Source organism: Juglans regia, chromosome 1 (assembly GCF_001411555.2).
Source record: "Juglans regia cultivar Chandler chromosome 1, Walnut 2.0, whole genome shotgun sequence".
Taxonomy (NCBI): domain Eukaryota; kingdom Viridiplantae; phylum Streptophyta; class Magnoliopsida; order Fagales; family Juglandaceae; genus Juglans; species Juglans regia.
The window spans coordinates 31,410,617-31,426,843 of record NC_049901.1 but is presented as its reverse complement, the minus strand read 5'-3'; the positions used below and the strand labels follow the sequence as shown (position 1 = coordinate 31,426,843).

The window sequence follows — 16,227 nt, the reverse complement described above, 5'->3', positions numbered from 1 at the left end:
CCTTATTTCTTAGGCTTCTTCTAGGTCATCTGGAAGGACTTCCTCCTGAAGGAATTTTAGAACATCGATGGCCCATTCTGGTTGTTGTAACTCCTAGATTGTAGACATTCGAATCCCGATAGCTGCTACATCAATAGTCTGAATTATGGTATGATCCGTGAGTGACACTTCTTCTTGACCTAAGGTAGCATTTGCTAGACAATCTGCTTCCTGGTTCTCTCCTTTCAGGATTTGCTGGACGGAAGAATATTGGAAGAGGTCACACTCTTCTCCTACCCATTGGAGATATCTTTTCAAATTTTCTCCTTTCGTAAGAAATTGTCTGGTTACTTGTCCCACTATTATCTGAGCTTTTACTTCGACTTTGGTGGCCCTTAACAATCTAGCTATTGTCAGACCTGACAATAGTGCTTCATACTCAGTCTCATTATTGGTGACGTTGAACCCGAGCTTGAGTGCGTAGTAAAGCTTTTCTCCTGAGTCTGTTATTATGTGCACCCTAACTTGTGTTGTTACTACTAGAGCGTCGTCATCAACATAGACCTACCAAGGCTTGCCCTGGGGCATGATGATTATCTCATCCGAAAAGTTCAAGAATTCAGCTACAAAATCTGCCAATACCTGGCCCTTAACTGCGGTGCGTGGATGGTACTCAATCTCGAACTCGCTTAGCTCGACCACCCATTTAGTCATTTGACTAGATGTATCAGGTTTTTGTAATATTTTTCTCAAAGGGACATCAATTTTCACTTTTATTGGGTGAGCTTGAAAGTAAGGCCTTAACCACCTAGCAGCGATTACTAACGCGAATGCTAGCATTTTCGTTAGGGGATATCTGGCCTCTGCACCCCGAAAGGTTCTGCTTATATAATAAACGAGCTATTGAATTCCTTCTTCTATTTGAGTCAATATGGCAGACACCGCATTGGGTGATACTGCTAGGTAGGTAGTTAGATCTTCTCTTGATGTGGTTTGACTGAGCAAAGGTGGATGGGCTAGGTATTCCTTTAACTCCCTGAAGGCCTTTCCACACTCTTCATCCCATTCTTGCGCTTTCCATAGGACTTTGAAGAAAGGGATGCACCGGTCGGTTGATTTTGCAATGAATCAGCTCAGGGCAGGTATCCTCCTTGCGAGTCTTTGAACCTCATTGATTGTTCGGGGTGGAGGCATATCCACAATTACCTTGACTTTTTCAGGATTGGCCTCGATTCAGTGCTCGGAGACCATGAATCGCAAGAATTTCCCCAACTCAACTCTGAAAACACACTTCTGTGGGTTGAGCTTCATTTTATATTTTCTAAGTACCGCGAAAGCTTCCCGGAGATCATCAAGATGCTGTTTTGATTTCTTACTTTTAACCAAAAGGTCATCCACATAAACTTTCATGGTCCTCCCGATCTGATTCTTGAACATTCGGTTGACCAGTCGTTGGTATGTTGCCCCCGCATTTTTTAGACCGAATGTCATTGCTTTATAGCAGTAGAGGCATTGATCCGTGATAAATGCAGTTTTTTCCTCATCATCAAGGCTCATCTTGATCTTATTGTAACCAGAGTATACGTCCATAAAGCAAAGTAAGGTGTGCCCGGCCGTTGAGTCCACTATCAAGTCTATCCGTGGGAGGGGGAAACTATCTATAAGACAGACTTTGTTCAAGTCGGTGAAATCTACACACATTCTCCAATTCTCACTTGTCTTTTTGACCAAAATGACGTTGGAAAGCCATTTGGGATAATGAACTTCCCAAATGAACCCCACGGCCAAGAGGTGATCCACTTCCTCGGTGATGGCCGCATACTTCTTCGCACTGAAGCTGCGACACTTTTGTTTGATCTTTTTTGCCTAAGGGTTCACACTGAGGCGGTGCTCAATTACTAACACGTCGATGCCAGACATTTTTTCATGACTCCCACGTGAATACATCTCGATGTTCTATGAGTAGTTGCTTCATGGACTGGCTCAATTCTACGTGCATCTTAGATCTCATTGGCATAGTTCGTTCTAGTTTTTTAGGATCCACTGGTACCAGAACCAATGTTTCATTGGGCTCTGCCTACCTCAGTGCCTCTTCATCTCTCACTTCTCTATCCAGTTCTATTAGTGCCGGAGGTGGCGGTAAGACTGCTCCCCCATGGTCTTCCTTGAGGGCCTGTATAGCTATTGCTTTAGACTTCATTTCTCGAGTGTAGCAATCTCTTACAGTTTGTTGTTCACCAGGCATTTCACCAACTTCTGATGGGGTCGGGAACTTTACCTTTAGATGATACGTGGAGGTTACAGCCTTCATCTGATTCAAGGACAGACGTCCAAGAATTGCATTGTACGAAGATGGGGCTTTCACCACCAGAAAGTCTACCATAAGAGACATTGTTTTGGGGGTCGTTCCAACTAACACGGACAGAGTGATTACTCTGACTGGCTAGATTGTGTCCCCTATGAAGCCTTTGAGGGGCATAAGTGTAGGTCGCAATCAATCGGGAGCAATCCCTGTTTTAGTGAATGCCTCTTACAAGAGGACGTCAACGGAGCTGCCATTGTTAATCAATGCTCTTCTAGTCCTATAGTTAGCAATTTGTGTAGTTACTACCAGAGCATCGTCATGGGGGCGTGACAAACCTTCTCCATCTTTTTCATTAAAAGTTATAAGATATTCCCTGGCCTAATCCCTGTTATTAAGGGATGGTTTGTAAGCGGAGAATACCTCTTCATATCTGGCCCTCCTTACATGGGTCTTACGTGCCGAGAAGGTCATTCCCCCTCCAGTATATCCTCCAGCTATGGTGCTGATTTCACCTATCGGAGGTTCTTCTCTACCTTAGTTTCTTCGATGCGGACTCTCTCTACGTGGATTCGTGGTTCTTCTTTTGTCATGAAGGGGTTTCGGGGCCAGATCCCCCTAACAATACAACCAAGGTTATTTTTTTTTCTTGGTCATCTGTCGTCATTCGTTCTTTATTAAACCGAGAGAGGTATGACTTGAGGCTCTCATCATCCCATTGTTTAACAGTTAGGAGATAAGCCGCTAGTCTCCTCCTTGTTCGGCTGGCCATGAACTGTGTCACGAAGAGACGTGCCAGTTTGTTGAAGCTGTCCATGGTTCCAGGTCGTAACAAATGAAACCATGCTCGTGCTGCTCTTTTCAGAGTGAGGGGAAAGGCTCTGCATGCTACTTCGTTGAGGAAACCGTGGAGGGTCATATGGGCCTTGAAAGTCTTTAGGTGTTCCAATAGGTCTTTTGACCCGTTGTATGCTTCCATCTGAGGGACTTTGAACTTTGGAGGTATAGATACTGCCATAATCTCAGCATTGTATGGCAGTTCAGCGTTGGTGAGTTGATCTACCGTGAAGAGCTGGCCCATTTGCTTAGCTACTTCTATTTGGATCTACATGTTGACCCTACGCCATTCTTCATATATGGCGGTTGCATTGGGATGAGGACGGGACTCAAGATGATGACTTTGTTGATCTGTCTCTGGTTCTTCTTTGCCCATTCGTAAGGCAACATTTTCTTGTCGAAGGGTCTCCATATCCGCCATGAGTTTCCGTATTGCTTCAGTTTGTTCATTGAGTCTTGCTTCCATCGTTTCAGGCTGTGCTACGAACGCTATGAACGCTGAGAGTGGGTTGTTGCCGGCATATGAAGGACACGCTAGTTATAGGACAACAAAGATCCCACAGACAGTGCCACTGTTGATGTCATGTTTCGTGAGCCAGGGCAATTCCACTTGGTCAGAGTTCGTGCAATCACCTGCACAATAACAAAGGGGGACCTCGGGGTCTGTTGATTCTCCGATGCTTAAGTCAGTATGGTGTTGAGGATGCAGATGAAGTATATTGATGATGATAGTGTTAGATTCCTTACCTGTGTGCTTCAGGTGGTGTTATTTATACTTGCCGACCTAGTCTCCACGCAAGTGGAGTGTTGCATAGTAGGAGATCATATATTCATACTATCCATTCACCGAGCTATCCTTGTGCCATCAGTTCGCCAAGCTATGAAGTGCTTAGTGTTATTGAGTGTTGTTCGAGCCTTGGGCCGTATTGAATGCGGCATATTTTCTATCTTGGGCCCTTTCCATCTCATTAATGCTAGGTGTGAACTGCCGCAAGTTTTCTCGTATGGTATTGAATGCTAAATTCCTTTCCTCTAAAGCCTTGACTGCATTTCCTATCTGACCTGGGTCTTACACCCGAGCCTTGACCCAGGTACTACTGTTTGACCCAATCCATATTATATACCTGGGCCCTAATCTAGGCCTTCTCTCCAGTCCGATCCAGCCCAAACCTTACATCTGGGTTTTAACCTAGGCCCGGCCTTTAGCCCAATCCAAGGGATTTTACAAGCCTCTCATTTGAGGAAATTAGTGCCATTCGATTGTCCCTCCATAACTTTATTATTTGGTATTTTTTGTTCGTTTTAATCTCCTCCATTTTACGATCTGAGAAAAAGTTAAATATCTACTTATTTTACATCTCAACAACACATTTAATTATACTATAAAAGTCAAGCTCGTCCCCAACTCGATAGAACTGTTTTCACTTCAAAAAGTCTCAATTCTTGCTCCAGGCGACAACATCGCTTCTCTTCACTTTAAGCTCACATTTTTATTTTCTTGAAGGGTGGCTAAGCTTAGATCTCCTCTAGAACAAGGCTCCAGATCAAGAAAGTTTATAGTCCGTTTGTTTATACAACTTTCTGTACACCTACGACCACCCTTTTGTCATGCGATTAGAATATGAGACTTGGAGACCCTGAGGGGAATACCGCCATTGCTTAAGTTAGAATTTAGTGTGCGAATGCGAAAGGGAAATTGAAAATAGAGAGTGTCTAGGTCTTACCTCTCTCCCAGTTTATATATAATTTGAAGTTTGGTATAGCGTCTTTTCCCCTCTGCCCTTGACTTCCGTGGTCTGACATGTTCCTTGAGTGCCTAGTTCAGGGCATTAAATACGGTAACCCCTTTAGGCCTAATTTGACCACCAATAGGGTCAATTTGGTATTCCATTTTGCTCGAATTGATCATTATGAGACTATACCCTATTGAGATGCGGCCAGCTGAGTTGACGTGTATGACGCCCCTAGCCCCCGTTTGGGATTGGACAGTGACTGCAATGTCAGGACATGTAACTTGAGGCTACATACCCCACGTTCATGACAGTTAAGTATGAAATGCATCTAGCACGTTACTAGCAGTATGCAATAATTCACAGCGAAAAAAGTTTAAATTAAGCAAAGTTTAGAGCAAATACTAAGTTTGTGGTACCAAAGGCAACTATATTATCCCGAAATAACTTCATGTTTGCATATCCAAAAATACAAGAGGGTTAAAGCAACAACTCAAAACTAAGCCCTCTTTTCACTACAAATTCTTTTAGGATCCATCTCAAAATCCTACAAGGCCTTCTCTAATTCGCATTGTCCTTGTTAATTATCTTCATCAACTCCTTAAAGAGCTGCAGCACTTCAGTTATGAATTGATCAGTAGCTTCTAGCCTCTTCACTAAGGATGGCTCTTCTAATCGCTTAGGGCTCTTTGGGGCCTCCTTGACTATTCAGGGCGCTGGCCTCTTGCGCTTCCCCATACCTGGTCTCTTATCATGTAATAACTTCTACCATTTCAGGTTGAAAATGGTAGCATAGACTACCACAGTGAGATTTTGAGAAATCTCAGTAACTGAACAAACAACATACAACAAATAATATAAGCATACAAAGGCGAACCATGGGATGAATGCATGGACATGTACTTGACACAGAAAAAAATCACTTATGCAATTTGACATTTCAATATCACGTGACAGAGTTCTTTGACTTTTCAAATCACACCTTTTTCTTTTGCACTTTGAACAATTTGATACACATCTTTTACTTATGGCTTTATCTTACTTGTGACAATATGGTTGGATACCTCACAACTCCCCTACCCACTGTGTTCCCCACTAGTTACCGCATCACCCTACAGCCCACTTGGTCAGGGTGACTACATCTTATTCTTGTGCGGTAGTTCGTCATATTCGCCTTCACCGCACACAACACATATAGACACCCATTAGCTTTAGGTACTACCTCGCTCCGGCATCCTTTTGAAAGGATCAACCGTTGATTCCGCCAACTGTTCTTCATTAACCCAAGAGTTACCACTCCAATTTACACACTCCATAGTGGATAGAGGAGTTCTACTAGGACATTCCCCCACCTAGCATTTGGGGTTGTGATAAAATATTTGTTGACTCCCTTCTTTGAAAACAGGCACCAACCCAAATGCATGAGACATGGACTTATGATGCTTCTTTCTTTTCATGAACCATGTAATCATGTATGCTGAGATTCATGCAATCACACCCAAAACAATATGCATCTCACATTACAGCTTGAAAATATTAGAACGTGCGAATACTTGGTTTACACATGTGAACAATGGCATTCAACACTTATCAAAGGGTAAAATAATTTCTTAGACATCATTTACTATGCTTGGTCGAAACACATAAGCACTTGTAAGAATTATTTTACAAAAGTAACATGAGCTTATAACTTCTAGCATGTTTGATATAACATCATCAAATAACATGGCAACATAATCATATAGATCTAGATGCAAAGCATGGTGTCATAAGAGATTTCATTCAACCAACAAGATCATAAAATAACACGCGAGTGCAAGTTTACACGGCATATACACATATTATTCAAGAGTAGGTTGATGGTCTAATTACAAAGATCCAAGTAAAAGCAATATGATCAAACTGTAAAAAGGTTTATTCAATAGTTAGAATTTGAAAGAACAAAACCATAATGTACTTGTGTGAAGGTGCTAGGGTTTTCTCATTCATAGAGGTACTCTAAGAGCTCGGCTTAAAGGCCTTTCGTGTTGTGATGCTCATGTCCCTCTTCCTTGACCTAAGCTAGGTCTTGGACGTGTGGTATGTGCGCTTGGCTCGGTGTATGGTGCGTGTGATATGTTATGGCCAAAACAACTTTGAAATGGGGTGAAGATCATCCCTCAAGGTTTCGGCCTCCCAACTTTGAGAAACCCTAATTTTCTCTCAAAGATCCTTTCAAGAGAAGGGAGGGACGGAGAGAGGTGTGTGGTTGTACCGTGCACCCTCTTACTTAGAGGAGATGATGAGAGGTGAGGGAGACATGTGTTTGGGTGGCAAGAAAGTGGTTAGAAAATGGTGAGAAAAGGCTTAGGTGTGTGGGAGGAGAAAAGAAGCAACAGTGAAGTGTTTGAGAACTCGAAATTTCCCAAAAGACTCTTCAACCGTCGGCCCCTCCCCTTTTATGGACATCTTTCCTTCTCTCATACTCTAATCCTTGAAAAATGTAAGAGACTCATGCATGGATGCCATGTAGCACAATGGCTGAAACCCCCTTCATCTTCTTCATCATTATTTTGATTTGGGAAAGTCAAGAGTCTCATTGACAAGTGGTGTGTGAGACCTTTAATCCGAAACCCTAGTTTCCAATAGGGTCTATCTTCATGCGTCTAGGTTCAATGAATCTGATGGCTAAAAGTTGAATACACAAAATCTCAATCAATATTAGGAGGATGAGCGTGTGCATGCTTGCCACTTGGCAAGTGGCGTGTGTATGTGTTGGTCACGCCTCTCATTTCCCCACAAGGTCTCTTCCTCTTCCCTAACTTCTTGGGGAGGCATGTAGTGACAATTTCCTAGGTGAGTGACATGTGGCATGTGGGTGTGGGAAAGTGGCGTGAGTGTGTGGCCAAACCTAGGGACTAGGTTTTGCCTTGTCCAGATGTGTCTCTTCCACTCCTAATCATTTGTTCCTTCTAGAAACTCCACTCTCGAATGCATGTGTAACACTTGGCAAACAAGTTGTTGGATCTTCTAAAATGGGTGTTCATCTCACCTTGGCCGAAACCCTAACTCTTGGTGGGTTGTATTTTCTTGTGTCCTTTGCAATGTTTTGAATATCATACCAGGGATCGTCTTGGTCGAAGTATTGAAACAAGATATTTTGGTACCAGTATCGTTTTGGATACCATTTCAAAATAGTCGATATATGAATAAATTATATATATATTCCAAAATAATAGTCTATATATGAATAACTTTTATATAAATATATATATAAATTATAAATAGTCTGGTCTAAATTGGGGGTCTAAAAATGAGGAAGAAATGAAAAAAAAGAAGCAAAGGCCGAAACTCGAAATATCGGCTGGTACGGCCAAAATTATAACCGGTATGAAACTCAGCCCTTCTTTGTACCGGCTATGCCACAGAAACGGTATATTTTAGCCATACTGGCCGGTACGGTACAAAATTCAAAACTTTGGGCCTTTGAGCTCCCTTATGCGCCCATTTCCCATGCAATCTTCATTGGAACTCACATGGTTTTGACAAATGGCAAAGGAAAAGTGGGTGGGGTGTGTGTGGGTGCAATGGCTGAGTATTTCTTGTCTTACCTAGGCACCACTTGATTACTTCCTCTAGACGAATCCTCCTTTCTCTCTACATGGTTGACAGTGTCAAAATCTGATGCTCTTGCCATGGATGGCATGCTAAGGCTTTTAGGCTACCCTAAACCCTAATTCTCTCACTCTTCTTCCCACTATTCGGTCCAAATTCTTTGGGCCTTGAATATGTGACAAAAAGGCCATGGGCTTTTGGTGGGTTGGGCGTGTACCCTAAACCTTCTAGGGTTTTGTACTCCAATCTAGTGGGTTGGCTGAAATCCTAAGACCTTGTTGTGCCTCTCTCATGGGTTGAAATGCTAATTACACCAGGCAAATAATTTTAAATAAATAAAAGCCCAAGATTTCTTAAGGGCTCTAAACCTTATGCATGATCCAACTTAGGTATATTATGGTGACAATGGCAAATGAGGACTTGGCTAAATCCGGGTTGTCACATCCTCCTCCTCTTAAGAAAAGATTTCTTCCTCAAAATCGGCATGCTCACTATAACTAAGAGATTTTCATCCAATGATAGGGGTGCTAATAAGCTTCCGGCATTTTTCCTCTTCCACTAGTCATGGTAGAATCATCAGATGCAGATGGAGATGGCACTTCATCTTCTTCTTCGGTTACTGAATCTTGTGACATGAAGAATATCGCGTCCAAGTCGTAATCGTAATACATATTCACTCACATCTCATTCAGCTTATATTCTATGGCAAGCTCAGTATCTTTTATGGGTTGACCCTTCTCACAGAAACTAATATGACCCATAGAGGCATCTGAGGTCTCAAAAGGTGTATAGCTACTAGCACGAGCTTCCACAGTGCGGCTAGTTTCTTCCCCTTGATTGAGTCTGAGCAAATGCATTCTCTCAGAGTCCTTCCAGACTATTGGGTCTTGTGGGGGTTTCCGCTCTTCATGCAGTAACGCCCTTCGTAGAAAACTATTTCCTTGAGAGTCTGCATCCATCACATGAGTGCGATAATGCTCGAACTTCTCCATCTGCTGCGAGTGAGCAGCCATCATTTGATCTCTTCTTTCACTCTGGTTTCTATGACTACGCTCTCGCCTTTCTCTAAGCCTAGCTACTAATGATGCAGACATACGTGTCATGGTCCAATTTTGTGCCATGCCATGTTACCAAGGGTTTGGTATGTGCATATGACGTTACTAACAACGAAAAGATTGGAAAAACAAACAAAAATCTTGTATTTAATCATGCCGAAGTACAATCAGTCAAACACAAAATTTCTAGCGATCAATGGAATCTAAGTTACAAACAAATGAGGGTACTTAGTCCTTATTGAATTCTCTCTTTCCCAAGTGGCTTCCTGAAAGTCAAGATTATTCCAGAGCACTTTGACCAACATGATCTTTCGATTCCTTAGCTCCTTCTCCTTTTGGTCGATGATTTGCACTGGCCACTCTTTGTTAGATAGGTTGGGTTGAAGCTAGATATTGTTGGGCTCCACCATTACAGGTTTTTGCTCCTCGAAACTCTTCTTTAGAGACGATATGTGAAACACGCCGTGTATTTCCTACATCTTGGTTGGCAAACTCAGTCGATAGGCAACAAGTCCCACTCGTTCTACAATCTCATAGGGCCCCACATATCGAGGACTTAATTTTCCTCTTTTGCCAAAATAGACTACTTGTAACGCCTCATTCCCGAGGGTCCGGAGAGTTAACTCATGTTACCTGATAATCAACTCCAACATTACTAATATACTTCCAAAAGCTCCAAATCAAACGTAAATACTTCAAATTTAATTAACCACACATACTTGTATATAAAATCCTCAATACAGTAACCCCAAAAATTACCAACTTCTCTACATGTCACTTAAACTCATATTTCAACAATATAATTATCAAAAATCACCAATACTCATCGAAAGCTTTATATTCTTAATCTACTATTCTTAAGTCATCTTACCCAATTTTTCATAGTCCTGATCCTTAGCTGAAATATCCAAAAATCAACTGAAAATATTGGAGATAAGAGGGGGGTGAGTTATCAACAACTCAGTAAGTAGAGAACATATACTAGTATGCAAACATGAGCATTTACAGATTTCAGAATGCAAAACAAAAGACTTTTATTTTCAGAATGTAGAGTCAGAACATGTTATCAAAAATTTTAAAGTGAAAGTTCAAAGATATTCTTATTCAAAGTCTTTTGGCATAGCATAACTGACCACCGTCATACCATCACATCACATCACATCAGAGGCCATGTTTAACCCCTGTGGTAGGGTTGTGCAAATCCCAGTAGCTAACTGAGTAGAAACAGAATGTGAATCTTCCCCTTATTTATTCTCTGAGCCCTGAGTGTGCACACAGGAAAGACCACCAGAAAAACCACTTTGTTTCCAAAGTGGGTGCACTAGAAACTGAACAGTTGGTACCAACCCAAACAGAAGTCACTATTAGCACCCGTGGTAGGTCAAATAGATCACCATCCACAAACCACATCCCGATTCAATGTCATGCCAAAAATTTTTAAAAATCACATCATATCAGAGTACAGAACATATTCAGAACATAACAAAGTTTTCATAAATCACATCATATCAGAGTACAGAACATTTTCAGAACAGAACAGAATCAGATCACAAAACATAATTTTATATACAAACTTTCATATTCGCTCTCTTTTGCACAGTTCAGAAACAAAATGCAAAATAACTCATGTCTACACCAGTCATGCCAGAAAATACTTTATTCTTAAACAGAATCTCATGAGTAATGCAGAATAAATAACTGAGGTAGTTCAAATCTCTTTTCATAACAAAACATGCATATTTTCAAAAATCAACCTCAGTCCATTTTATTTTTATGCAAATCTAGCATAGGAACCCCGCTTATCTGGACTTCTTAGCTTTTCAGAATTTCCTCAACAATGTCGAACAAATATTAATCATTACCTATAAGAATAATCACGTAATTTCTGTAAGTTTACAATTAATCACGTATTTCGATATTTAAGCCTAAGCTTCTAAAATAGCATATTTTAATTCCTCAAAACTTAAAATCCTCATAATCCCAAAATGTATCATCACTTTCTAAAATCATCAATATCCACCATAACCAATGTCAAACTCAAAACACCCATATTTAAATCCAAAACAGCCAACAAATCTCACAGCATAAACCAATCACACAAACAACTCCATCATCCAATCCAACTAACCCCTTTACTCTTTGAACTCAGTACGGCATAACCAACCAGTTCACAGAAAAATGAGTTAGTACAAAAATACATTTAAATCACGAAAGTTCTTTGGAAAAATACTTACAATGCTATAATATAATTTTTGAATAATCACGGAGGTGCTAGAAGTGGCAGCACAACAACGTAACAGTGTAAAATGCACTATGGCCGTGAGTCTTAAAAACCCAACTTTTGAATGGGGACAAATGAAGACTAGAGATTACTAGGGAATGGCTTATGGATGTCGGTGAAGCTAATGGCAGTGGTGGTTGGCCGTGGGTGGCAGCGTGGGAGGTGTTTGGAGGCCAAAATGCTCAGAAAGGAAATGTGGATGGTGGGGCTTCACCGGTGGCGGATCGGAATTGGGGATGGGTGGTTTAGGTTGCTAGAAGATCAAGGAATATGTGGTGAAGAGATGGTGGCCGGAGGTGGCGTGACTGCAGCGCTAGAGCAAATGGTGGCCGCGGCTTAAGGCCACGTGCGTGGGTTAATGGTGGCGTGGGAGGAGCTGGGAATGGAGGGTGTGGTCGCCGGCCGGTGAGGAAGAGAATGGGAGGGGTGGTGAGGCACACGACGGCGCACGACGGTAGTGGCTGGAGGACGACGCACGGACGAGAGGAAGGAGGGGCTGCGCGCGGGAGTGGAAAGAAGTAGAGGAGAAAATGAGGAGAAAAAGAAAGAGAAGGAGAAGAAAAAGAAAAAGGGAGAAAGAACAGGTGAGGGAAAGAAATGAAGTCCAGTCTTCACAACTTGGGTGACAAAACTGATCCCACAAAAATGATTTCAAAACAGTAAATTTAAATAAAGTAACTTAAACGCAGTGACTAGTTAAAATAAAAATAATAAAAAAAACTGATTTAAAGTAAAGAGCAATTTAAATGCAAAACAATAATTAATATCAAGAAAGTACATCAAAGTAAATTTCACAACTTAAAAAAATTATAAAATAAATCTAACGAGAAATCTGATAAATTTAAAACAAGACAACCAATATTTAAATTAATTAAATAAAATCCTTCAATTAAAAAATACACTAAAATACGGGGTATCACACTACTCCCTTCGTGGGTGAGACCTTGATGTACACCCAATCACCTACTGCAAACTCCAAAATCCTCATTCTATTATTAGCGTAGCTTTTCTGTCGACTTTGGGCTTGCATCCTTTCTCTTATTAAGGCTACTTGCTTCTGGACTTCCTGCAGATATTTGGGTCCAAGTACCCTTTTTTTTCCAACTTCATCCCAGTACAAGGGAGATTTGCACTTTCTTCCATATAGTGCCTCGTACGGAGCCATTTAGATCATGGCTTGGTAGCTATTATTGTAGGCGTATTCTATTAGAGGCAACCACCTTTCCCATTCTCCACTAAATTTCAATACACGTGTTCATAGCATATCTTCTAGTATCTAAATGGTTCATACCATTTGTCCATTTGTATGTGGATGATAGGTGCTACTAAATCTCAAATCGATGCCTAACAATTTCTACAAACTTTACCAACAACGTGATGTGAAACACATATCTCTATCTGATACTATAGACTTTGGTACTCCATGTAATTAGACTATCTCCTTAATATATACTCGTGACAGTTTATCCATTGACTCTATATTGGCTATGGGTAAAAAGTGTGCACTTTTCGTCAATCGATCAACTATTACCCAAATGGAGTTCTTTCCCAATGATGTTCTTGGCAACCCGATCATAAAATCCGTAGATATATCCTCCCATTTCCACTTCGGGATCTGTAACGACTGTAACTCTCCTATAGGCCTTTGGTGCTAAGCCTTCACCAACTGACATATGGGGCATTTTACAACAAATTCTGCCACGTCCTTCTTGATTCCTTCCCACCAAAATTATCCCTTCAAATCCCGATACATCTTGATGCTTCCAAGATGGGTTATGTAAGGGGTACAATGTGCTTCCTTCAAAATCATCCCCTTTAATTTTGAAATCGCTGGAATTACCCTTCTTTCGTTCTAACATAGTATTTTGTCCTTACGGATGCTAAAATACTGCAGTCCGTCAGACTGAGCAATCATCCGTCGAAGCTCCTCATGCTCAGGGTTGCTTTGCTGCCTTTCTATGATCTCCTTATCTTGGAAAACACCAATGCTCCTTGTAATTAATCCAATAAGTAGTGAATCCGTAGCAAGGGGTACTTATTCTTAATGGTGACTTTATTTAACTCTCGGTAGTCAATACATATTCTTAGTGATCCATTCTTCTTCACAAACAGGAGTGGCGTACCCCAAGGAGATGAGCTAGGTTAAATGAATCTCTTCTCCAAAAGTTCTTCAATTTGGTCCTTTAGTTCCTTCAATTCCGTCAGAGCCATCCTATACAACACCTTATGCATCGGGGCCGTTTCTGACTTTAACTCTATTGTGAACTCCTTTTCTCGATCTTGGGGCAATCCAGGTAATTCATCAGCAAATACCCTGGGGAAGTCTTCTATAACTGGTATTCCTTGTGCTCCTTTAAGTTCTTTTGTTTCACTAGTCATGACCAAAAGATAAGCTGTAGCTCCTTCCCTTAAATTCCTCTTAATTTGGCAAGTTGAGACTACCAATGGAGCTAACTCGACCCGTTCTCCCAAATAATAGATTTTATCCTTAGCAGGCAAGTCAAACGACACCTCATTCCTTCGACAATCTATCTTAGCATAATGCTGAGATAGCCAATCCATCCCTAGGATTAAGTTGAATTCCATTAGATGGAAAACGATTAGGTCAGCATTTAGGGTTAAGCCTGGGACCTCCAATGGGCAACTCTTGAATACACATGTAGACCTGACTATCTTCCCGTCTGGAATAGCTACTAGAACCTTCTAAGACAAAGGTTATGCGTTCAATCCACATCTTTGCACACAACTAGAAGATACAAAAGATCATGATGCTCCTGAGTCAAACAAAACATAGGTTGTGCATTGAACCAACTTAACCTTACCTAGTAAGGTAATTTAGGTTATTCAGGGTTTCCAAATAAATAGATTTCATCCTTGAAATCAGCATGCTCACTATAACTAAGAGATTTTCATCCAACGATAGGGGTGCTAATTAGCTTCCAGGATTTTACCTCTTCTACTAGTCATGGTAGAATTGTAAGATGGATCTCTACTAGGTTCAAATCTGTTAGGGAGGAGCTTAGTAAGCACGATGGGGAGTACCTTTAGCTTAGCCAGGTAATTGAGATTGTGAGGGGAAAGTTCGTCGAACTTAGGTCCTTCCTGGGGGAGGTTGTTCGTGTAACGCCCCAAATTTATAATAGCTGAGTCCCACCAGAAATACATTATTTACATATTTCTCAAGGCGATTTTAATGCAAGCATTCTCAACAATACCCAACTGTAATAAAAATACTCCATTTGTGATACTTCCCAAAGAATTGTGAGAGCAACTACAACCCAGATATGTAACGTAAATTCAAGCTACAATTTATTTAGTAACATAATGATATTTAGGTAAAGCTAAAATAAAGTTCATAATTATCTAGACTATCGATCTTCACATAGTAAATCTTCTTGCCCAACATTCGATAACTCCATATTCACAAATCTCAAGTAGATGGATTCTCTGAAAGAGTTAGAATTACAAGGAGTGAGCCACCATGCACTCTGTTAGTATATCCACATTCACCAACTACAATAATATAAGCAAGATAAGAAATTATTACCACCAATAGATCATGTACGAGGACATTTGAAATACCACACGGAATTCACAATACTTTATACCACATAGATAATAATATGCCACATAGACATCAAGGATACCAAAAAGGCATTAATATATCACATAAAATATATCAATGTCATGGGTACATAGATAAAATATATCACTTGACTCCCAAAAGAATTATATTGAAATATTTGAGATACGACCAGCAAGTACGGTTTACAAAATTTTTACAATTCTCATAAGCATATCCAAAATAGCATAAAAGATGCACCTAAATAGATATTTTAAATCCAACGTGCACAATCTTAAATTAGAGATTTTATAAAAACTTATTGAGAAGTTACTTACCTCGTTTGCTCACAAAAGTTGACACTTTTTGACTTACCACTCGAAGCCCATTTCAAAACTAAAAGGAATTATAACCCTTCTAAATTTAATAGTATTTCCATAACTTTATTACTATGAGATACTAAAAGCCATACACAACAATGTAATGATATATACATATGTAAAAAAGTTAAAAACATAAAACTACATGTACAAACCAAGTGAGACTTTCAAGGATTGCAAATGAGATCATTGGAAATTTGGGATTAGGGTTGGAACTTGGGCAAGTGACTAAGTTAGGGTGTGAGACTGTAAAACCTAACAAAAAAAATAAGAAAATAAAATCATAAATATAAACATTATATAGATATGTGATAAAGTTACAAAATTAAAATTTCAAGCGAAGATGAGATCATTAGGATTGGGCATGTGACAATAAGACTATAAAAGCTAAAACAAATACAAGAAAACTAATTAGAATTACAAACAATGAACATTATATAGATACTAAGAATAAATAAGAGAATCATTATACAAACCAATAGTATTGGTGGATCAAACAGAGAAGTC

At 40.3% G+C, this 16,227-nt stretch overlaps 1 protein-coding gene across 1 annotated transcript; it reads right to left on the bottom strand.

Moving 5' to 3' along the window:
- Positions 1-13,920: 13,920 nt before the first annotated feature.
- LOC108993567 lies at positions 13,921-14,340 on the bottom strand. Its single transcript, XM_018968539.1, has one exon. The coding sequence runs from the start codon at positions 14,338-14,340 to the stop codon at positions 13,921-13,923; it is 420 nt and encodes a 139-aa protein (XP_018824084.1).
- Between the last annotated feature and the right edge of the window lie 1,887 nt (positions 14,341-16,227).

Excerpts from the sequence above, each read along its gene's own strand:
- LOC108993567 (XM_018968539.1), bottom strand. The coding sequence starts at position 14,340 with ATGGATTGGCTATCTCAGCATTATGCTAAGATAGATTGTCGAAGGAAT.